This window comes from Centroberyx gerrardi, chromosome 8, assembly GCF_048128805.1.
Source record: "Centroberyx gerrardi isolate f3 chromosome 8, fCenGer3.hap1.cur.20231027, whole genome shotgun sequence".
In the NCBI taxonomy this organism is placed as follows: domain Eukaryota; kingdom Metazoa; phylum Chordata; class Actinopteri; order Beryciformes; family Berycidae; genus Centroberyx; species Centroberyx gerrardi.
In genome coordinates this window covers 4,376,334-4,399,779 of record NC_136004.1, presented here as the reverse complement: position 1 = coordinate 4,399,779, position 23,446 = coordinate 4,376,334, and the positions used below count along the sequence as shown (strand labels likewise).

At 42.3% G+C, this 23,446-nt stretch overlaps 1 protein-coding gene across 1 annotated transcript; it reads left to right on the top strand.

The window, feature by feature from the left end:
• The first annotated feature begins 1,336 nt into the window (after window positions 1-1,336).
• On the top strand, window positions 1,337-21,682 carry fkbp15b (FKBP prolyl isomerase family member 15b). Its single transcript, XM_078285101.1, has 29 exons — window positions 1,337-1,488; window positions 4,170-4,273; window positions 4,363-4,441; window positions 4,670-4,739; window positions 4,828-4,902; window positions 5,384-5,482; window positions 6,086-6,235; window positions 6,331-6,399; window positions 6,515-6,658; window positions 7,031-7,185; window positions 7,276-7,328; window positions 7,414-7,556; window positions 8,116-8,200; window positions 8,657-8,757; window positions 8,867-8,954; window positions 9,712-9,821; window positions 9,922-10,020; window positions 10,180-10,274; window positions 10,629-10,731; window positions 12,485-12,656; window positions 14,185-14,321; window positions 14,453-14,608; window positions 15,318-15,470; window positions 15,558-15,650; window positions 15,945-16,061; window positions 16,789-16,896; window positions 18,165-18,835; window positions 20,388-20,496; window positions 21,096-21,682. The coding sequence occupies exons 1-29, from the start codon at window positions 1,439-1,441 to the stop codon at window positions 21,171-21,173; spliced, it is 3,666 nt and encodes a 1,221-aa protein (XP_078141227.1). The 5' UTR covers window positions 1,337-1,438; the 3' UTR covers window positions 21,174-21,682.
• The last annotated feature ends 1,764 nt before the right edge of the window (window positions 21,683-23,446 follow it).

Here is a 23,446-nt window from a genome sequence, read left to right as displayed (position 1 = left end):
GACTCAAGATTAAGGGGGTGCTTAAGGAGGTTTCAATGGGATCTCGTCCATTAACAACTCCCATAATCAATTTGAAGGGGATTTTGCATGAATTAAGGGGTGAATTCATGTACATTAATGAAAATGTAAGGTTATTTTAAGGGATTACTGGTTCGTAGAGTACAGGTATGTAAGAGACAAATTACATATAGGTCCAAAATCACCTAACTCCATGCACAGTTTGCTCAGCCCTTGAGGAACAATAGAAGGGATGGATTGAAAAGGGTGGAGGGTGGAGGGTGGGATCCAGGGGGGCATTCAGGCCCCCAAGTCACTAAGTCCACCCCTGAGTCCAAGCCACATCAAATGGTTTTTCAGTGTTATGACAGATCAAAATGCTATTTGTACTTCGCCCGGCGATCCTAGCTCTTTTAATGAGCTTGGCAAAGAAGTAAGACATGAGCATTAGGCTGAATTAACATTAATTATTGGAGATGCGGTCGTGTTTATGCGATTGAAATGAGATCTATTTTCGGCGTGATGACAGATGCCTTTGAGGAGAACCATTTGTTACTCTAGGTCAGTGATTCTCAACCTTCTTCATATCAAGGATCCAAAAGAATAATTTTATTGCTAGATAAGATTTTGTCCAGAATTCCATGACTAGGTAGAGAGATAACAGTGAAACTATGATCAAAACAGTCATTCTTCTACATTCTCTAATTGTGTTAACTTCTTGTAAATGAAATAATGGTGAAGTTTAATAATTCATCAATTTGCTGGGGACCCTCTGGAACCCCCTCCAGGACCCCTGGTGGTCCCCGGACCCCACGTTGAGAACCACTGATCTAGGTGCTTGACAGAGGGTTGAGCAGGCTAATCATACAAGTCTCAGAATGTATACGAATGACTGACTTTTGATTGTAAGTTTCGCTGCCCCTTCCCTACCTACAGTATAGACAGTTCATTCTTTACCAAGTCATAGCTTACTGCAAACATCTTCTCAGATAACATGATACTTTATTGATCCTTTATTAGGAAATCCTCTCTCCCTGGCCCTCCTCCACAGGGAGGTCAAAGGTCAGGGTCAGCTAAAGAACAGCACTCCCTCAGCAGGTAGGGATTCAGCTTGCTGATCTCCTATCTCACCTTCTGCTGCCTTGATCCTCAGGACAAAATCCTGCAAAATGTGAGTGTAATGTGCATATCTGTTTGGGGGTCCTTGACATAAAACAATGTGGAAGCCCCTTATACAGGAATAACAAATAGCCTGTGGCGCCCTCTAGTGGCAACTAGCGCACACTGAATAGGAATCAGGTGGAAAGTCAGCTGATTCCACCACAAACAGGAAGAGACCTGCAGAGGAAATCATAGTTCAACAAACAAGGCATATAACTCAGTTCTACTTATGTTTTATATCAAAAGCAAAGGCAAATAATTCGAATAAGTAAATAAAAACATGTTCGGTGGAGACGATGAAGATGGGGATTTCTTGTCTCCCACTGGGGGGTGAGTTGGGTTTTTTTCACCTAGCTAAATGCTCTTAGCCGGCGAGCTAACTTTAGCTTGACACCATAGAGAGAACGACTTGTCTAGCTCCGTTTAAAATCGGGCAACTTAATGTGGCCTTGCTTATTGGTAAACGGTCATACATGGTAGAATACAAGTTGAGACCTTTTATGAATACTTGTAAGCCTCTCTCTAATTCGGCATACACATACTCCAATAAGAAGCACGCATTCCAAATATATTTCAACATTTACAAATGTTTCGCCCGTTACTCCCTCAACCCTCTTCCACCAAAATACACAGTGGGGGGCGGTAGCGAGCAGTGCGAACCACTTCCAAAAGATGAGATTTTACATACATAAAGTGCTTCTTTGAAGATCATATGTGTGCCGAATTGGAGAGTGGCGTCTAAAGATTCGTGATGAGGTTTTTAAGTTATGTTCTGGCGGTATTTACTTTACCGATAAGCAAGGCCACATTCAGTTGCCAGATTTCTGAAAGGGGTTTGGCGTTACTTCCTCTCCACACGAGAAAACGGAACATATTGGGGCTAGCTAACATTTAGCCTATCTCTTGACAGTTTCCAGCATTTAGCAACAGTCTTTTAATGCCGCGGAGATAAAAACAAGCTTTGTAGCAAGCTAATATACGGCTAGTTACTGGAACGTTATACCGAGTTATAGCTATGTTATAAAGGCTTATATGAATGTAAATGCTTTCATACTGATACTGAGTGCACGTTTGATTCAGTCTCCAGCCCACTGATGAGTTATCACCAGGTTATCACATGCGTCGATATCTACATTGACGTTGTCACCCCTAGTCTATTTATATGGCCAAGTAGTTTCCATGAAAGAAGCCTTTCAGACCTCTCTGGTCATGATATGTTCAGGGACTTCTGTTCAGGGCACCGTTTAAATTACATGTCACATTTATGTTTTAGGCATTTAGCCGATGCTCTTATGTGGAGCAACTTAGAAAGATTGAGTAGATATCTTATTAAAGCCCCGATAACGCTCCGTTCTCTTGTATGGAGTGAATGTCACGCCAAACGCCTTCAGAAATCTGGCAACTTATTGTTGGCTTGCTTATTGGAAAACATACACACTTAGTAGAAGATGACCCAAGACCTTTTATGAATCATTAGGGTCTTCTGATAAATTCGGCACATATCTGATACACCAAGCAGGGGTTATTTCAATAAAATCAAAATTATTAGAGCTGCCACACACTGCTCACTATTGCCCACCACGGGGATGGAAGAATATTGTGGGAATAGCTGCTGAATTCATTCTAAAAGTGGGAAATTTATTGAAATAAGTGCTACTTTGTGCATTGAATGTATGCCGAATTGAAGAGTGGATTCTGGTGTTTTCTGAAAGGTCTTAAGTCATTTTCTAAGTATGTATGTTGTGTGTTGTCTAGGTATGTATGCTAAATTGCCAGATTTTTTAATGGAGTTTGGCGTGATGTTCTCTCCTTACAAGAGAGAACGGAAGGTATCGGGGCTAAGGACACTGTTGATAGACAAATTGGATGTCGCAGGGATCAAAGCTGTGACCTTTCTGTTACGGGATGGACTCGCTGACCACTGAGCCACCCTGCCACCCAATTATGAGGCATTCAGTTACAGCTCTGCCGCATTCTCTGACTGCCTGCCGTGTTGTGCTCTCTAACATTGCATGACCGGCGTGTTGATAACAATGCTCCTCATATGAGCTGGTGGAATGAGAAGCCTGTGTAGGGTTTGAGGCAGGAGGGTTGAGCAGTGGAAGGAGGGAGGAGTGTTATGGCGGCTAATTCCTCTCACATGCTGCTTGTTAGAAGAGTAAGGTGAGGGCTTCTGCCGCGGCACATCTCTGCTCAGCGGACACCCGACACTGAACCAGACCTCCAGAGCTCTTCTTCTGCTATGCTGTTGAATCTGCCACGGTGGTGTGACCGCACCGGAGGACAGGGGATCAGGGGTAGCAGTGGACAGCAGCATCGGAACGTATATCGGGAGGCTTTTAGGTGGCCGTCTCACACATGCAAACGGGCTGCCCCTCCACATCCCAGTTCTTTGCCATTGGAGACGAAGGCCTCAAGGCGTTCACCATGTCTATTCTGGGAGATACCAATGATTACCTGTGGAGGGAGTTCCAGGGGTCAGTACGAGTCTGCTTTTCAGGGATTCAGTGAAGCGTTGTTTTGGAATTGCAGGCATTTTGCTTTCCTGGTTCTCTTCCATGTTGAGGAAGCATGAAATGTTGACTTAGCCTTGCAGTTTTGACCCTGAACTCCTCTGACATAAATGACAAGATCGTTGGCTGTGATTGATATGATTAATGGATGAATGTATCTTTTAGTACTCTGTAGGGCAAATCGAAAACGCATAATGTAGCCCATTGTCTGCTTGACTTTTAAACATGCGGGTGGATTAAAAGGGTGTTAGGAAATGCCGAAGTATGGCAGGCAGCTACAGTAACTCTTGAAATCCCCCAAATCAAGATGAAAGGCTCGTACGAGCAGCTTTGCCCTCGTGTGTGGGAATGGGCCTGATGCACAGCTAAGGCATTTTTATTCTATGAGCCCAGCCTCAGAGTGGAACAAATTTCAGCTGATCATACATTTCATGGCACACTAAACCATAAGTGGATTGCAAAGATAGACATCATCTTTTACACTTGTCATCTTTCCAGGGCTAAGTTGGCCTCTTTGTTTGGGCTGGACCAAGCAGCCAGTCAGGGGAATGAGTCGTTCCAGTATACAGCACCTAAGCAGCCCAGAAAAAGCTCCAATCCAGGTAAGACTATCACACCAAAAGCCATCAGTGAATTAAGATGGTGCCATTATATGGGATCTGACCTGAATATGCCTTCTGCCTGTTTATAGTGCCACCTGCCCAGAAATCAGCTCTGCCCCCCGGAGCTCCTGCAGTGTTATTCGCCACAGCAGCCCAAGCCTTCAGATAGTGAGTAGCCTGCTTTAAATATTCTAAAATGTCTTTAATGTTACTTTAAGTGATTCTTAGCCTTTTTGTCTAGCAGCCCCTAAAAATGAAACTCGATTTGTTGCAGGCATACATATGCAAAGCATTGAACCAAGTGGTGCATTTATCAGAGATTAAAAACATTATAATACATTTGTATTATAATAACAAGCAGCCTATAGTTGTCTGACATTCATGTCTCGTGCGCAGTATTAGCGGACAGTATGTGAAGCAAGGAAAGCTGGGAGCAGCGGTACTGGGCAACCACACAACAAAAGAGGTTAGAGCTTTTGCTAATTGGTCAGTCATTTGAGATTATTGGGCCAACTTTTGATTTCTGTGAATAACGCACCTCTCCTCTCCCGCAGTACAAGCTGCTGCTGTACATGAGCCAGCAGAAGCAAGTGACGGCTGCCAAGATTCACGTCGGCTTTGTTTTTACGGTGAGCAAAGACTCAAAGGATGTTGAATGTGGAGAGACAGATATTCTGATACACTAGAGGAATTATGGAGGGTTCCTGCACACATTTGGAAAGACTGAAAATGTATGGAAAAACAGCTTTATTATTTGGAACTGGACAAAAAATTCCCCTGCTGTGTCACATATTCCGATATTTGTTGTTATATTAAGCATAATCTTCAGCTATAGAGTGATATGGCCATATGATACAGCCACTGTTGGCATAAATCATATTGAAATGTCAAGAAATTAAAGTCTGGATAAAGTTTGGTGCGATTTTTCTTTCTTGTTTCTTTTTTTTTAACCCCGTGTTTTTAAAGTTTTGGGGTTTTTCACCTCCTATGGAGTAGATGATCTAATTCGATTTTGGAGCATCTTGCGGCATACATTAGCATATTAATGAGGACAAATGGCCGGACATTGCCTTTTCTGTGTTCCTGACCACATCCTTTCCTCTCCCACAGGTACAGCCGAACAACTACTGCACTTTTTATGACGACCAGCGGCAGAACTGGTCCCTAATGTTTGATTCAGAGAAGGTTTCAACAGACTTCTGCAAAGAGGTAGGTGACAGTAGGGGAGACTTGTTGCAGAGTTGGTGGTGATTGTTTGACAAACGGAATGAGAAGATAAGAGGTCAAAGGTTAGAGCAGGTCATTAAAGAGTAACTAAACCCCAAAGCCAAATTTGTGGTAAAGCCTGACATCTAAGGGTGAAAAGTAGTATACTGGCAATCTGCTATTGGCTGGCCTTTGGTGCCAGCTGATGTCACCACCTGTTGTACTCTATAGAAGGTGACATCACATGGCACAAAGACCAGACAATAGCAGAAGGCCAGTTCAGTACTTACCTACTTTTCACCATTAGATGTCAGGCTTCACCACGAATTTGGGTTTGGGGTTTAGTTACTCTTTAAGACTACCAGGGTTAGAGGTATAAAATCCTGGGGGAAATACTGAATCCTCGTCATTTTTTAAATTTATTTTTGAACATGAAACAGGTCCAATTAATAGATATTGAATATCTGCTACCGGCAGCTTCAATCCGGAAACACTGGTATTGGTAGTGGCCTTCAAAAACCCACAGCCGTCTAACCCTGCTTTGGATAAAAGCCTCCTAAAAGTTATGTTATTAGCTGATGACTACTTTCTTTTGATGTGTGTCAGGTATGTGTGGCGAAAGTGAACAGTACCCCCTCCTTAGATGCTGCGGTGGTTCAAGACCTGATTCTGGGGGAGGGACAGGCGGTGGAGAACGGAGACTCCCTGGAGGTGGCGTATACAGGCTGGCTCCTGCAGAACCACGCCATCGGACAGGTTAACCACCGCTACCAAGCTTTATATTTTTCTTTCTTTTTTGCCTGGTGAATTTGCCGGGCACGACACTCTTCGAATCTTCAATTTCGTTTCAGGTGTTTGACTCCAACCAGAACAAAGACAAACTGCTGCGACTGAAACTCGGAGCTGGAAAAGTTATTAAAGTGAGTCGGTCTTTGTTTACGGAATAAGAACAGCAGCTCGACTTCAACCCCCTCGGGGAAACTCCCGCTAAGAGAAATGTCTCATTCTCCTTCTCTCTCCTCTATCTGTGAACAGGGCTGGGAGGAAGGGATGCTGGGGATGAAGAAGGCAGGCCGCCGTCTCATGGTGATCCCGCCCAACCTGGCCTACGGATCCAAGGGAGTCGCCAACCGCATCCCGCCTGACAGCACGCTTGTTTTTGAGGCAGAGCTTCGACGGGTATCAAACAAATATTCAACGCTTACTTCTTTACCTACCACTTTTCTATCATACACACCAAGGACACAGGAATACTTTGCTATGTCTGCATATATACACTACCCATCAAAAGTTTTGACACACCACATTTTTCTTTATTTTTACTATTTTCCACATTTTAGAATAACAGTAAATAATCGATGCTGCGGAAAATATCGCGATATTTGTGGAATATCGCTATATTCAATATTATTGAATATCGGCCTAGCTTAATTACATTTACACCTGACATACAAATGCTTCTAAGATAACAGCTAGTCCGAAGGTTATTTTATGAAATACATTTTTGCTGACAGAGTTCCGTCCTTTCAGCTGTCTGTTTTTTGGTCTTAGGTGAAGTTTGCTAAGGACAGTGGGTCCGACCGGGCCAGCGCTGGCTCCAGAGACTCCGCCGCTCCTTCCCCGGCTCCTTCTCCAGCCCCCAGTGTGGAGAACCTGGCCCCGGAGCTCCCGGCACAGACGACCGCCTCGGGCCCAGGCAGACCAGGGTGAGAACCTAAATCCTCAGGAGACGTTTAACAGCATTATCCTGAAGTCATGTCAGCTGATTCGGCTCTGACCCTTTCCTTTTTTTTCAGGGAGCCACCGCTTCGTGCAAAGTCAAACTCCCTCAGTGAACAGTTGGCGGCAAGTGCTCACTGCTTCTTTTTTCTCTTTCCAATGAAGCACTAAATGAATAATCGTGTTCAGATACGTTGCAGCTGTAATGATGGAAGCGGGTCTTTCTTTTTACAATCTCCAGAATCCGGACGCCACCAAAGCCAAGCTGATCTCCCGCATGGCGAAGATGGGTCAGCCCATGTTGCCCTTTCTGACGGGGGTGACCAGCCAGCCAGAATCCAGCGACTCGGAGCTTGAGGTGAGATGGGAGAATCCTGTAAAAGGGCTTTCTACCATGTGCAGCAGATAGTCTACGTTTTCAATCCTTCTAGTTTTTCTTGCCTCGAGGCCTGAAATGAAAACCCATTAAGTCATACTTTTAGAGAATAGATAGAGATAGAGTAACTAGAGAAGAAAGTGGTAAAAACACTATAGAGAGGAACATGAATGGCTCTAGATACCAAGATGTTTTGGTAAACAATCTGTTGCTTTCTGCAAAAAAGCTCGAAGCTAAAAGAAGATTACAGAATTTGAATACTACTAATTGAAGTATGCACACTTGCACATCCAAGCTGTTTTTAATACATAGTCAGAAATGAATAGCCTTTTGTTTTTACCTTGATTTTGGTGGTTACTGTATCCAAATGAACATGAAAATCATCTGGTTTAATGGGTTTTCATTTCAGGCTTCAAGGCAATAAAAAATAAAATTTGAATGGGCTTGTAGACGTTGGATATCCACTGTATTTAAATAACATTATTCAGTGTAGAGATGTAGTATCAGTGTTGAGCGTATGCTGCTGTGTGTTTCCCTCCAGGACACCAGTGTTTCCAGAGCGAAGGATCGGCCCGCTGCTCCGTCTCCAGTCCAGATCTCCACTGCTGCTCCAGGCTCAGCGCAGGGTGAGCTCCCTTACACCCGTTGAAGGGTGTCACTAAAGCTAGGGACACACTACATGACTTTTAGGTCGATTATAGCCACAATTTGATATCACAACTGATTTTCACTCGAGTGAGTCGAGTATAAAAGATGATCTCTTGCCTCCTTATCCAGTTGGGACGGTCGCCAACATTTAATAAATGTTTCAATTGTATGACTCAAATCTGGACAATTCTTGACATCCTCCTGTAGTGTGAGCTGGCCAACGAGACCAGCAACAAACTGGTCGTCAAGTGTGTGCTCCCCAAAACAAACTGGTTGTCAAGTGTAAGTTCGCCAAATCCAAGTGTGTGTTCCTGTGCGACGGAAGGAAAAAAAAAATCTACGAATGCCAGTCGTTAAGTGTGTGATGGCCAATCTTTTCAGTCTGTTCGTTTGTATAGTGTGTTCCCAGATGAAGTTATTTGTTTTTCCTGCAGCGCTTCCTCATCCTCACACAGCTCCGCCTTCTGCCTTAATTCCTGCTTTGACCGCTGTTGCCCCACAGCCTGGGATGCCAGGCAGCACCCATGCCTTTCAGGTGAGACTTCTCCACAGCTTCCCCCATATTGTTAACTTACTTTCAAAATAAGAGAAATGTCTCAAATGTGGTATTAGCTCTCATATCAGCCTGTTGTGTTGTTTCATAGCCTTACCCCTACACACAGACTTCTGTGGCTCCCACTCAACTGCAGCCTGTCGGCCAGGTCTACCCAGCACAGACTGTCCCATACATGGGTAAGACAATATGTTGAAACAAGTTAGTGTATTATGTTTATGCAGAGTGTCTTTGCAGTATTTTTGATGTCATAATATTGAATCATTGTGTATATAGTCAGGTCTGTGTAAATGGGGAATTTAGTGCAATATTTCAAGGAAAAATCCACCCTAAAACACTTAAACACTGTTAAAAGAAACAAGAGAGAAAGGGCTTCTTTCTAGACTCGCAACTCTCGCTGTTTCTCGACTGGAAAGTCTCACTCTCTCCCCGTTATTAGCGCTATTGCTGTTGTTCTCTCCACCTACACGTAAAATCAACGGCTGGATGCAGCAAGTCCAGGCAAGTTCTCCGTGGGTTGTCGAAAGTCATTCTGGGAAACATAGGAAATCAGTAACTGAAGTGTAATAGGAAACTGGATACAACAAGACTGCTTCATCACCAAATAATTCCTGGAATGTATTGAACATCACAGATTGATGATATATAACAGTGTAAGAGTATACGAGAGTGGAATTTTCCTTTAAAATCTCAATGTGTTGCCCTTTAGCTGAATGCAAAATTGACTTTAGGCACTTTTTCTACTAAAAAAAGTCTAAAGTCTAAAATCTCAATTTTGAATTTGTCTAAGCTAAGGGGCAACAAATGGAATTTTGGAATACTGCGTTAAATTTTCTGTTTTGATTCTGAATGAGAATATTACACTGTTACATAGACTCAGTCATTGTATTATGAGAATTTCAGTAGGTTGTACTCTGATTTTGTTGTTTTCCCTAGGCTCTGGTGATGTGACTTCTTTCTTGATGACTGAGGCCCGGCAGCACAACACAGAAATCCGATTATCTGTCGGGAAAGTAGCAGATAAAGTGGATCAGTTGGCCTCAAAGGTATACTGGGCATATATATATGTAATATTCTCAAACTTTGACATAATGCTTGAAGAGAGAGGAGATGCATCTGGTTCACACCTCTTTTTGTATTTAACAGATAGATGATCTTCAAAGGCAGGGAAGTCTTTCGATGGGCATGTCTAGCATGTCGATGGAAACCTCCATGATCATGCACAACATCCAAAGAATCGTCCAGGTACAATATAGAATAGTACAGCACATAGCATTCTTGTTTTCTTACTTTTTCAAGATGTTTTATACATACATCCACTGATGGGCTTGGACTTGACATCAGCGATGTAGTCTGGGGTCACTGGGTGTTTACGAAACCTTTTTTTTCTTTCTTTTTTTTCAGGAAAATGAATGTTTAAAGAAGGAAGTGTTTGAGAAGAGCTCTCGTATCGAGGAGCAAAACCGTAAGATCGGGGAGCTCATCAACCAGAACCAGAGGTGAATCCCAGGAAAACATGAAGAAAATAAAGTCATATAGTCCATACTATGGCTGATGATGAAATTGTTAAGTCTGTCAGTTAAATCATGGCTCCTATGCAGTTCTGGAAATGTTTTGAAATATTTTTTAAATATTTTTGACAATATTGTGACAGTGTTTTGAAAAGTTTAGCAGTTGCACAAAAAGGTCTGAGAAATCAGACTGAGATTATCAGTATGAGATTATCAGCCTATATCATACTGAACATAGACCAAATTCTTAAAATCCAGTAAAGATGCTCAAATAAAAGTTTTAAAGTTTTAAATGTAAAATGAGTTTGAGGCCGGTCTAATGTGTTTCCTGCTGTCGTTCAGGTACGTGGAGCAGAGCAACCAGCTGCTGGAGCAGAGGAACGACTCCCTCAAGTCCTCCAGCGAGCACAACCAGGCGAGAATACTGCAGGCCGAGCAAGATAAGGTGAGCGGTCATTCCCCGTGATGAGAATGGGGGGCGGGGTTTGGGACTATAGATTGAGAAGTTGATTCCAGACATTCAAGGCTTCCCAGTTCTCTACGACGTTTATTTGAAAGACTACAGGGATGAACATCTCAAAAACGATGCTTGGAGAACGGTTGCATCCATCATTTGGGTCGATGTTAAGCTTATTTTCAATTAATGCTACCTAATCACTAGCTGTGTTAAATCATCAAAACGATGCAACGTTATGAAAGGCAACACCAAAGCAGCAAAAAATACATGATTCAACATAGATCCAGTTGGAGTCTCTGTCTACAGTCAATCAGAATAGACACCAAATTACAGTGATTGACCCAAGGTGCTAGGTATCACACAAACAAAGTATTTTTCCTTTTTTCCCATGCTTTACAAATGAAGTGAGCAATATGGAAACTGCCCTTTCTAAAACATAGTTCAAGTTTTTCATAATCATCTAGCCAGAAGAAATTCATAAAGACGGAAGTCATTATGCAATGCAACATGTTTCTTAGAACAACATAAGCCGGACAACAGAACATAAAATCAAGATCAAAATAAAAAAAAATGTAATAAACTCCCACACTATAGGTTGGAATGAATGAAAAATGGTGCACATATCCTCTACACCTTTGCCTCTAGGACCATCAATGTACGCCATATTAGATTTTCCAACATTGTCTTGAAACATGATTTATTTACTGAGGCATGACTGCATCATTTACAGTATACAGTCAGCCTGTAAGGGGCTCACAGATGCCAAAAAGATAAACAGACAATGCAAATGGCACCTTTTTCACATTTGTATAACTTGTTACTGAATACTGTTACCTTGTTTTGTATGAGAGATTAGTAGTAAATTTGGACTAGTAACTGAAGATTGCATATGTCATTGTCTCCTAAGATTTTCACTATAAGATTACAATTTATATTCCCAGCTTTCAGGGGAGGTGTGTTTAACCAGTGTCTGTAGCCTTTTACAGCCCTTATGCCAACAATAACCTCTCTGCTCTTGCTCTTCCTGGTTGTTTGCACTGCTATGTCGGTCTGAGGAAATCTAGCATTTACTGCTCTCTCTTCCCAGCATGCACTGCCTCGGGACCTGGGCTCGGGCCAGGTGAGCCTGTTTTCTCTCTCTACTGCTACCAGATCCAGGTCAAATAGTATTTCCAAAAAACGTTTTATTCGTTTTATTTAACCCTTATTTGGCCAGGTCAGTCACATTGAGATTAAGAAAGCAGCATGAAGACAATCAGCAATATTACAAAAACATTAAAATCATATAAAAGGAGATCAATCGAAATTACATAAAAGAGAACTAGTAGAAGGCAATAGCACTTCATTTCTGGCTTTAGGGACTGATAACAAAAACAATTCCTGAGACAGTAAATGGCAATAGTTTGTTTTTGCCTACTGCTACTATTTGACCCAGATCTGACCAACACCATCGGCACCATCCCGCTTAAATCATACATCACGGGCATTTTAACTAACTTTTCCTTTCTTTTTTCCTTTTTTTCCCCCTTTCTCCTTCTCCATCAGTCACCACTCACCCACCATTTTCTCCCCGCAGGGTCACGCCGCTTGCACCAGTAGCACCAGTAGCCACTCATCCAGGCTGTCACCATTTTTATTCTGCTGTCTCTATCTCGGCTGGTTTTTGTTTTTACTGTAGACGACCATCAGTACCTCTCCTCCATTTCCCCCCTTTCCTCTCTCCTTCTGTACCTCCCGTCAGGTGCGTCTGACGGAGGATCTGGCCTCGTCCGCCTCCCGGCTGTCTCAGCTGCAGCTGGAAGCCACTTCTCACCAGCAGAAGGCGGCGGAGCTGCAGGCTAAACTGGCCTCGGCGCTGCAGGACGGCGAGAGCCACTGCCAGCGCATCTCGGCCCTGGAGACGCAACTGGAAGGTTTGTGACGCCGCTGCTCTTACAGGGTTCCTCCTGCGCAGGTCTGGGAAATGACAGAAAATTGAATTTGAACATTTCCCGGACTCAGAAAGTTCACGAATGGAGCTGGAATGTAATCCTATGGAAGTTTGGAAAGTATTTTGCGGCATTCATTTGTAGCATAGATTTCTAAATAACTGGCAAATAAAGGAAATTGCATCTTGAAATTTAAGAAAAACGCAAAAAAAAATAAAAAATCAAAGGTACATGACTGTGTCCATAACAGCCTTAACCATGAAAAGCACTATAAGCTCCATAATTTTGCGCTACAGTGCGGTAAACAGTCCAGCTGTCAGTGCAGTTATTTTTGGATTGACCTGTCAAGCCTGGCTAGTTCATTCATTATCTAGCATCTACATAGTATATAATGTACCACCGCTCTGCAATTTGTAATGATTTCAACCTGTCGCCAACTCTTCCGAGGAAAGTAGCTCTTGGCTGCTCAAAAAGTCGCTAGAAGTCGCCAGATGACATCACACGGCAATTTGCATAGGAATGTATTGCTCCAGCCGTCCGGTCCTAGTGCATAGAGGGGCTACACTGTGTATGGGAAATGCTGTGATCAGACCTCTTTGGATTAGAAAAGCAAGCAGCACAAATCTACATGCGTCGGTATCAGCTTTACCGATTCGTCATCAAATGCAACACATTAACATTATTCCCCATGGTCCAAAAAAGTTGCTATATTTGTTGGGTATTGTAGTAGATGTCATGGAAACATCACTACCTTTCATAATCAATGGCAATTATAGCCACACAGTGCAACCTTTTTCCTACCCAGGAGGAGACACTTTGTCTGGTCACTGTTATGCAGCAGTCACTAATAGAATTACATTAAATGGCTGGTTAACATGGGGAAAACATGGGAAGAACCGCAGTGCCATGTGACATTCCAGCTATATTGCACAAAAAGATCTGATAGAGCAGCATGCAGAGAGGACATAATCACTGTTTGACATGGAACATGTTTATCTAAGAATGTGTATTTGGGTTTGATCAGTATGGGATTTTTGTTATTTTTAGATTTGGTCATTTTCATGCTAAAGAAATCCACAAAGATCCAAGTGTGTAGTCTTTTCCAAGACAAATTTCCCCCACGGGGACAATAAAGTATATCTTATCTTATCTTATATTTGTAATTCTTGTTAGGGTGGAAAAGCCTTTGAAACAGTATTTAGAGGGCAGGGACACAAACACTCTACATTGAAACCCAGGATAATAATAATAAAACATTCTGGTAATTGTGTTAAATCCTATCAAAATGTCACATAATAATCAGTTCGGGGTAAGGGCGTCCCATAAACAACCAGTGTAGTATTGATCAATCGTACAATAAATATGTAAGCAATCAAACTGATCATCATATCAAAGATTGATGACACTGACTGGACCAGATCTGATTTTCAATAAAAGGCCAATATCGGCCCAATATATCATCAAACGGAGATATTGGTCTAACCCTAGTGTGTGTACCTGTTTGCTGCTTCAGAGCTGAAGGAGGCAGCAGAGAGGGCCCAGGCTCAGTACCGCTCCGAGAAACAGAAACGCAAAGAGACGGAGCTGAGGGTCAACAACATGGAGGAGGAGCTGCAGGACCTGAAGACCGATAAAGAGAGTCTGGAACGCGTGAGTATCCCCTCATGAGCTAAACACATGTCTGGAAAATTAATTGGATAGTTTCCAGGTCTTGGGAAAAGTTTGGGTAAGTGTGGAAGCTGTAAACGCAGACAAACGAGCCGTTCCCCTTCGCTTTTCAGACGCTGTCGGACAGGAAGAGGAAGTGGCAGGCCGAGCGGCAGAGTCGAGACGAGGAGGTGGAAGAGCTGCGCAGGAGCGGCCAGCAGGAGCTGGACCACCTCCGAGCTCAGCTCCGCAAGGCCAGGACCAGCACTGACAACGCCGCGTCGGAACAGGTAGGAATATGAATGATAATCTGATGGTGTAATGATGGTTTTGTTGGTTCTAAGGCCAAAGGAACAGTCCAGCAGCCTGTTGTACCAGTTAAACTTCAGTTCAAAAGTAGGCTAGATTGAACATAAATTCTCAATAAGTCTGAATTTAGTTTTCTAAAATAGCCGTTGGCGTGGTGCATCAATTTGTTGAAACTGTATTAGTTTCATCTAATCGTATACACAGATTTCTGTCTGGGATTGTGGTGTGTATAGGAGACAAACTGAATTCTAATACTTTGTACTAGATAACATATCTATTTGTTGACATTTGGTAAATTTAAACTAGCTTACCTTAGCTAATATTGACTTAGCCTACATTCAACTGAGGCACAATAAATTGGTTTTAGCATGTAGTTTGTTGGCCACAGACAGTGAAAACGTCACTGTCTGCAACAGTGTTGTGGTTAGCTTTCCCTTTACGCTCCACTAGTTAACATGCGCCTCAAGTCTTCATGGTGCAATTAAACATAGACACAGCTTTAGTATCAAACTAACTGATTTCAACATGACATTTAGTGTAGGCTTTAATATCCTAACTTACCCCTAACCCTCATTAGTGCAATGCGTTACACAAGACCACTGTTGGTGTATGTGTTGAATGTGTACTCATGTGCTTAGTCATGCCATTTACATTGATTTGTGTGTGTGTGTGTGTGTGTGTGTGTATCAGTTGTCCCAGCTGCAGGTGGAGCTGGAGGAGGAGTGGAAGGGGAAGTGCGAGCGGGCGTTGGCCTCGGCTAAAGAGCAGCACGGCCGAGAGACGGCCGAACTGACGGAGCAGAGGGACGCTGTGGAGCAGAAGCTGGCCCAGCTGCAGGACAAGGTCAACAACCCGGCCCATGCACACACACAAGCTTATTCTCTTTATCATAGAGTTTGTCTCAAGGGGAACGTTTCGTCTCTCCAACAGTTCACGGCTCTGAAGCAGTCGAGAGATTCAGAGGAGCAGAGCTTGCTGCAGCGGCGGGGGCAGAGCGAGGAGCTGCAAGCCCTTCAGGAAAAAGTAAGCGGGACGATTTGGCGTCGGCTCGGTCCGAGCCTCGCTATCTCTCCCTCTGCTGCTCCCCTAATTTGATTTAACGGCGCATCATTGCCAGGGAATGCATTTGTCAGGGATGCCATTTTTTCAGTTTCATTTAGATACACAACTACCATTCATTCCTCCTGAGAGATTACTGTTTGCTGCTTTTCGTCTTCCTGGTTACAGCCCTGACTTTTTACATTTTGGCATGGCATAAATTGTGTTTACACACACAAACACACACATACACACACGCCTTGTCTTGCTCTCTATCAGTACACAGCCCTGGAGCAGCAGTCAGTCGCTGTTAAGGAGAAGCTGGAAGGACGAGTGGCCGAACTGGAGAAGAAACTACTGGCAGAGCAGGAGAGCCCAGCAGACACTGCAGGAGAGGTAAAGGGTACACACACACACACACACACACACACACACACACACAGACACACACTTGAATGAACTGCGTGCCATATAATTAGTCCCCCAGTTGCGTATCTTCGCCTCTAGATGTCACCGAAGGACAGCTGAACCTTCAGTCCCTCACAGCTTTTCACCACCCAGAGACTTAAGTCTAAATTTCTACAGCATAGAAAGCAGTTTTCCCACTGATTTGAATGTTATTTCAATACTTCAATACCAGTTTTCATAATCCACTAAAGTAACCTTGGTGCATACAGTTTAAAAGTGGTTCTATTTGCGGTTGCATTAAAACACATTTGACTGAGGGTACAGCAGTTGGAGTATGATTTAATTTGTCATACTTTATTAAGGAATTATCTCATGTCATTAAGATGTCATTTTAGCAGAAGTTTTCAAAACCGTAAACAGTAATGCGACTGTATGTTATGCACTTTGTAATGCGATTATGGAATTGTTTCATTTACTCAAATTTGTTTTTGCACTTTTGATTCATATGATTTAGATTTTCATGACAGCTTTATAGCACTGTTTATGTTCATCAGTGTCAAAGAGTTATCATAAATGTCATTTAAGCAGACATTTTCAAAACGGTGATATAAAGTGTTTTACTTAACATTATTCATAATGCCACTAAGGCTACGTATGTGACATTACTAATCATTTCTGAAGGATGAAAGTCACGCCGGCTGTCTTGTACCTGCAGGTGAAGCGGGTGATGAACGGAGTGTTTCACTCTCTGCGGGGGGAGTTTGACCTCAGTGAGTCCTACAGTGGCCAGGCGGTGCTGGGAGTGATCGTCAGCACCATTAAGGTAAGACAGAAACACCAAAGCAGGGTTGCTAGGACTGGAAAGTTAGGGAAGGTATGGACACTACGGTAACGCTTTATTTTCCAGGTCCGCAATTTCCTAATAATCTCCTAGAAAGGAACTGTTAATTCTTAGGAAGTTTCCTGCAAAGAACCAATGAAATGATGTACTAATTATAGGGAAAATTGAGAAAGAGTTCAATGGTAGCTGGTAGTTGGTAAGCACCTGGTAATTTTGTTTGGAGTTTCCAAGACAGAACCATGAAATTATTTAGTAGTTAGAGGAAGGAATTCAACAAATAACTATATTATTTAATTAGATGAATACTGATTTGGGTTATGAGATTGACCTCTGCCTGTTATTTTTCCACTAAATAGATTATGGTTTTGCAGTTCTTTCCAGGAAACTCTTTTAGAAATGTACAGTATCTTATCGACTCCACCAGACTGCTGACATTTTCTATAGAACTACTGCATCATTTCATGGTTTCCTTCCAGGAAACTTCCCAAGAATTAACAGTTCCTTTCTAGGAAATTATTAGGAAATTGTGGACCCAGAAAATAAAGTGTTACCAAAACTACATTTGATCATTGTTTGATGATTGTTGTTTATTTGACATACTGTGATATTATTTGTAGTGTAAAATAATGTTCAGCTATAGTGATATGGCCTTGTTGACAGTCATTTTTGCCCAGCCACTCTCAGTATACATATTATTAAATATCAACCAACAAATTATCTTAGCACTAGTTACATGCTTCCCAGCTGTGAGTGTCTTAGCAAATGAAAATACAACAATAAAAAATGTAATTGAAAAAATTGAAGTTGAAAATGTGTATGAATCCTGCCAAAGATTTCCTTCTTTCATCCTGGCATCCTTATGTTTCCATTTGTTACATTTTTTAATCGGGTTTGATTGATATGGGGTTTTGGAGGCCGAAAGTGATATTTTTGGAATGAAGCTGCTTTTTTTGTGCTGATATTCAATGTCTTCAAATTTGACCATTTTCATGTAAAAAAAAGTCTGTGTTTCTCTTAAAAGCCTCACTAGAACATGAGAAACTAAAACTCTCCATTGAAACCCAGGATAAAATTGACAATAATCATAAACATATCCATGCATAGTTCGCCCAAAAATTGTAATTAGAATCAAGCTAGGTTAATTACACAATTCATATGTCAATCAAACAAACTGCATCATTTTCAGCAAACCAATGTATCCCTAACCCTATTTAAGAGTCATGTGGATGTGTTTGATTTCTGTTTCCCAGAATGTGACTCTCCAGCTACTCAACGGCACAGAAAGGCCTTCACCGCAACAGAGCAAGAAGGATGAAGAAGTGGAGGAAGAGGACGAGGAGGAGGAAGAAAGCGACGTGAAACAAAGAGAGGAGGAACCTCAGCAGAACGTACACGTGAATGGTGAGAAAAAAGACGAAGAAGAAGAAGAAGAAAAGGAGGAAGTACAGAGGGCCGAATCGGAGTCTCAGCAACTCGAAGAGGCAGTCGAAGTCCATCGGGAAGTAGCAGCAGAGGAAGACGCGCCGGTAGAAATGGAGTTGGTGACACAAAGCCAATCAGAATCCGTAGAGGCCGCAGATCCGCATCCGGCGTCGAAACCACAAGAGGCGATGCCGACAGACTCGAAACTGCCACAGGTACAGGACGCGCATTCTGTCCCTGAAACATCTATAGAGGAAAAAGACAGCACTAAGTCTCCAGATCCAGCTGACGGACCTGAGGAGAGTTCGCCTCCTGAGGTCGGACAGGGAACTAGGTCTGAGGGCGAGGTTGCGGTGAGCTCTGAGGCGGACGAAGCGAACGTGGACGTGGAAGACCCTCGCGGAGAAACGAACGCGGTGCCCCATAAAGTCTCCGGACCCCCGACCAACCCGCCACCCCCGCCCAACTTACTTCAGGACAGCACAGGCAAAGTCACGAGGTGAGTGTCCTGGCATGAATGGTAAAAAATACCACCTGATCTCTTTATTTATTTTTCGTCCATCTTCGTCCATTTGTTTGCTTGTTCATCCATCCATCACAGGCGATATCTCGGATACCACCAGACGGCTAAGGCACATTTGGCGTAATGCCTTACTTGAGAGAAAAAAATACAAGAACAAGTGAACAAGTGTATTTACCACTTTTTTGGGATGTTCAAGCACGCGCTCTACCCGTAATTACAACATTTCCAGCACTTGAAGGCAGCATCTGCTTGCTACTGTAGTGACAGTTGGCGCGGTGCAGAACAAGTGTGGTAAATCTAGATAATGAGGTAAATATTGGACTTTTGGACCAACAGTGCAATCGTTTGGCTTCAGAACACTTGGATTATGCTGCACAAGCTGTTTTGAGTAATTTTGTGGCCTTTTTAGTTGCCGTTTTTGGAACTCTAAAGAAACGGTGTCCATCAACTTCTGTTGTTTTGAAGAAGGCTGCCACGGAGTTGCGCTAGCCAACTCTGCTGTGTGTTTTAAGGGCGTACAGATGTAACCGTTTTTTCGACTGACATGAGGGTGAGTATGTACCGTACGTATGTGACTCGCCAAAGCCAAAGTACGTCATCATTTGTGATTGACAGCACACTGAAAGGGTCAAAAGGTTGTTGCGCAGCTACTGGAGAAGCATCCAACTGTTCAAAATGCTTAATGATCGATAAGAGGTATCGATTCTGGTGAATTAGGCAATTTGAAACCGGGTTTAAATTGGAACCGGTTCTCGATACCCAGCCCTAGTGCTCGAAGTATCCCTCACTACACACTGGATGATGGGGAGGGGTACATATGTGTAGTCCCGCCCATATATATGTACACACCCACCCACTGATGTTTTATTGGTTGACCACCACTGTGGCTGTCTCTCAGTAAAACCATTGAATCTTGATATAATCTTCCAATGTCCTTGGTGAAACCTTTCATTTCTTATTCTTAAAAGTTTGATCAGTTCTATAAACGTTTATCAAAACAATACAGCTGAATTGTACCCACCCCCTTTTATCTTCGGAAGTAGATTTCCCATTGATTTTCTCAATTTCTTAACAGTTGAGTTGAAATCAGATTGACTGATGGATTCTACAGGAACATATGTAGTAATTTCACAATCTGATAACTCATGGTAAGGCTGTCTTACACCATTAAAACTTCGGTATGGATCCATTCTGATGTGTAGTGTAGCAGGCAAGTAAGGAATTCTAGCAGCATACATCCCATAATTATTTCATGCCAGTTTTTCCTTGTTGGTGGCTTTTTGTTGACCTGATTCCATTTAAGTTGCCTACATTTGTAATATGTTTGTTTACCCCTCTCTAATATGCATGGATCCTGCAAACTAACTGCCTGTCTGAACTGTCTTTTCTTTCTCGCTTGCTTGCTTTTGTTTCTCCTCCTCTCTCCTTTTCTTTTTTTTCTCTCTTCCTCGCTGTCTCTGTCTGTCTTCCTCTCCCTCCCTCCCCTCCCCTCCCTCCCTCTTTCTTTCTGATGTGGCTATTCTCTCAGTCTGACCGGGGGGGTTGGTGAGGAAAATGGAGAGGCGCCATTTTTCCAGACCCCGGCTCCGACCAAACCCCCCCCGCCGCCCAGCGAGGAGGAAGAGGAGGATGAGCTGGTGAGGAAGGATCTGCAGAGTTCAGCGCGAGCTTGCAGATTTCAGCACACCGCCTCACCCCCACCCCTCCTCTGTGTTTTCTCTCCGTGTCATGTCAATCAGTGTTGTTTTTTGCTTTTTTGATATTTTGGGCCAATATTCAACATCTTTAGATTTTTTTTGACCATTTTCATGCCCCACAAATTCCAGTAAAATTCAAGATCTTTAAATTTTTGACCATTTTGTGTTCTTTGTATCCCAAAAAATTCCCCCAGAATTCTATTATTGACAGGGTGGAAAAGTCTCTGAAACAGCATTTAGACATCATGGGACACTAAAACTCTATTGAAACTGGATAATATATTAATGATAATAACAGTGGCATATTCATGCATACTCAGTTATATAATAAATATGTAATCAAACTGCATCATATCCATCTTATCAGAGGTGGGTGACACTAATTGGCCGATGTCAGATTTTTAATAAAACCGGTATATCCGTCTAAACCCAATTACAACCCTATATCTGTCTTAGTGGATTTGGATTATTCCTATTTGGGAACTGATCTGTTTGCGATCTCAGTTGACAACAGTGGCGTCTCTCTTGTTTGTGTCCAGAGCTTGAAGGGCCGTCCTCCTCCAGCCCCGCTGTTCGGCGAAGACGACGAAGAGGACGATCTGGACTGGCTCAGTTGAGAAGAAACCAGCCTAATAAAGAGTCTGAGTCTTAATGATCAACACTAAAAAAAAAAAAAGGGGGGGACATTGCTTTTACTGATGCTGATGAACTGCACTCGACGGAGCAGTCGGAGAGCCCGGCTTTTCCCCTCCGCATTGACATGTTGACTGACAGCTACTGCTGCAGCTGCCTGCAGGACGGACTTCCAATCACAAGCTCTGATTTTTGGTCGAAATAACAAGCCTGTAAACCCTCAACGGAATCAAAACAAATGCATTTCTTTAACGGTTAATTCTGTGATTTCTGTGGGTGATACGATATCCGCAATTTCGACCCCCAAATTTTTTACACAATACTGTAGCAAATCATGTTTGTTGATTCAGCAGTTTTCATGTGGTCACGTTGGTTTCAGGCTGTAGCGTTACATGGTTTGTGCTAATTATTAGCTTGCTGCTTTAAGAATATAACTTTTACACCATTTTGCTAACCTGAAATTCATTCCAGGAAATAAATGACATGGAATCTGCGGCCTTGCTTTCTCTTTTCTTGTGTTTTGTTGTGTTTTGGATGGGTTGCTAATATTGTGTGTTCAATTTGAGCTACACTGTTAATGAGGATTTCCGTTTAAGGAAACTTCTCTTAGCCCTTAGTTTATTGCTTGTCCTAGCACTAAGCGTTTACATGTTCATTCTGTAGTCACAAGATTACTATAAAGGCACCAATGCCCTGACCTTTGACCTCCTTATGTTTGGTTACTTGTCATGTTTGGTGATGTAAGAATTGAAGCTTATTCTACTGTTGCACTCATTCCAAGTCACTGTATGAGAGCTTCAGTTAAATGCCTGAATTGTCAATGTAGCTAAGCTATTTCATGTAATATCAAATAAATCAACAGTGGAATTGAGCAAGAAGCCCTTTCATTTTACCAGGACTTGACTGCTTTTACTCTAACAGGTTATTTCTATTGCCCTCTTCCACCAAATGAATGGAGGGCATTAACAACTGGACACTATTATGTTTTCAGTAATCTGGAGAAAGTCATTCATGCTTTTATAGCACTATGTGAAGTGTTTGTAAAAAGTGCTATACAAATTTTGTTTATTATTTTTCAACTAATTAATATTAATTAAATAACTTCAATAAATGTCTTCTTCACACCAGAAAACAGCAGGGGGCAATCGAGACCCTAGTAAAGTATCTATGTTGCTAAGCAACACAAGTGCTAACCATGTGTTTGTGAGCTGGAACGGATTTCTTAAATTAGGCCTAACTTAACATAAAGTTGGCATTGTAGCCTACAGTTAAACATTTGATCGTTGTCGCATGTAAGGTACGTTGGAAGTGTATTATATGGTGGTTTTAGTTTACCAGAGACTACAGCTAATGGCGGAATCAAGACAGTAGCCCCATGGAATAGCGTATGAACAGATGGCATGTCGAACTGCATTCCGAAATGTGTGTTTATCGCTGACTTGTTAAGCAGCAAACGTACATACCTCGTAGAACAAGACTGAAAACATTTCACAAATCTACAAGATCCACTTGGAAATTCGGCATACAAAAAGCACCATATATTTCAATTTCATATGAACTTTGTCAGCTAACACTCTTCGCTACTATGATGTATTTTGATGGGAGGAGATCGTCGGAATAACAGCCGAATCAGTTCTAAAGGTTGACAATTTATTGAAATAAGACTTACCTAATGGACTATATGTAGCTATGCCGAATTTGCCAGTGGAACTTAACAATTCAGACAACGCATTCAGCCTTATTTTATCAAGTATGTGTTTTTGTCTGTAATCAAAGCAACATTACATTGCAATATTTTTGAATGCAGTTTGGCGTCAGCTTCTATCCATACAAGATAGCGGCACGTATCGGGGTTAAACATTGACCAGTCATTATTTGACGCATGTGTAGCAATACTTGCTTTTTTATATATATATATAACGAAAGGGCCGGTTGTCTACAAAGGTGACTGGGAGAAGAGACAAACCTAGCAGCCATAGCGAACATTTACAAAGTTTACAAGTATAGACTGTCACAAAAAGCAGTTTTTGGTGGCTGTTTATCTCAAAAATCAAGCGGCACGTGTCATCACAATGAAGAGAAAATGCACATCCAGCATTGATCTATTAATTTATTAAAAACAAAAATGTGTGACAACTAAAAGTTAAACAAAGAATAGGCCTATAAATGGACCAGTCGTTATTTACATAGAATGATAAACAATACCCCAAACGTTTTCCATCAGTTGTTGACACAGCTTCTATGCTGTCCGCCCCCT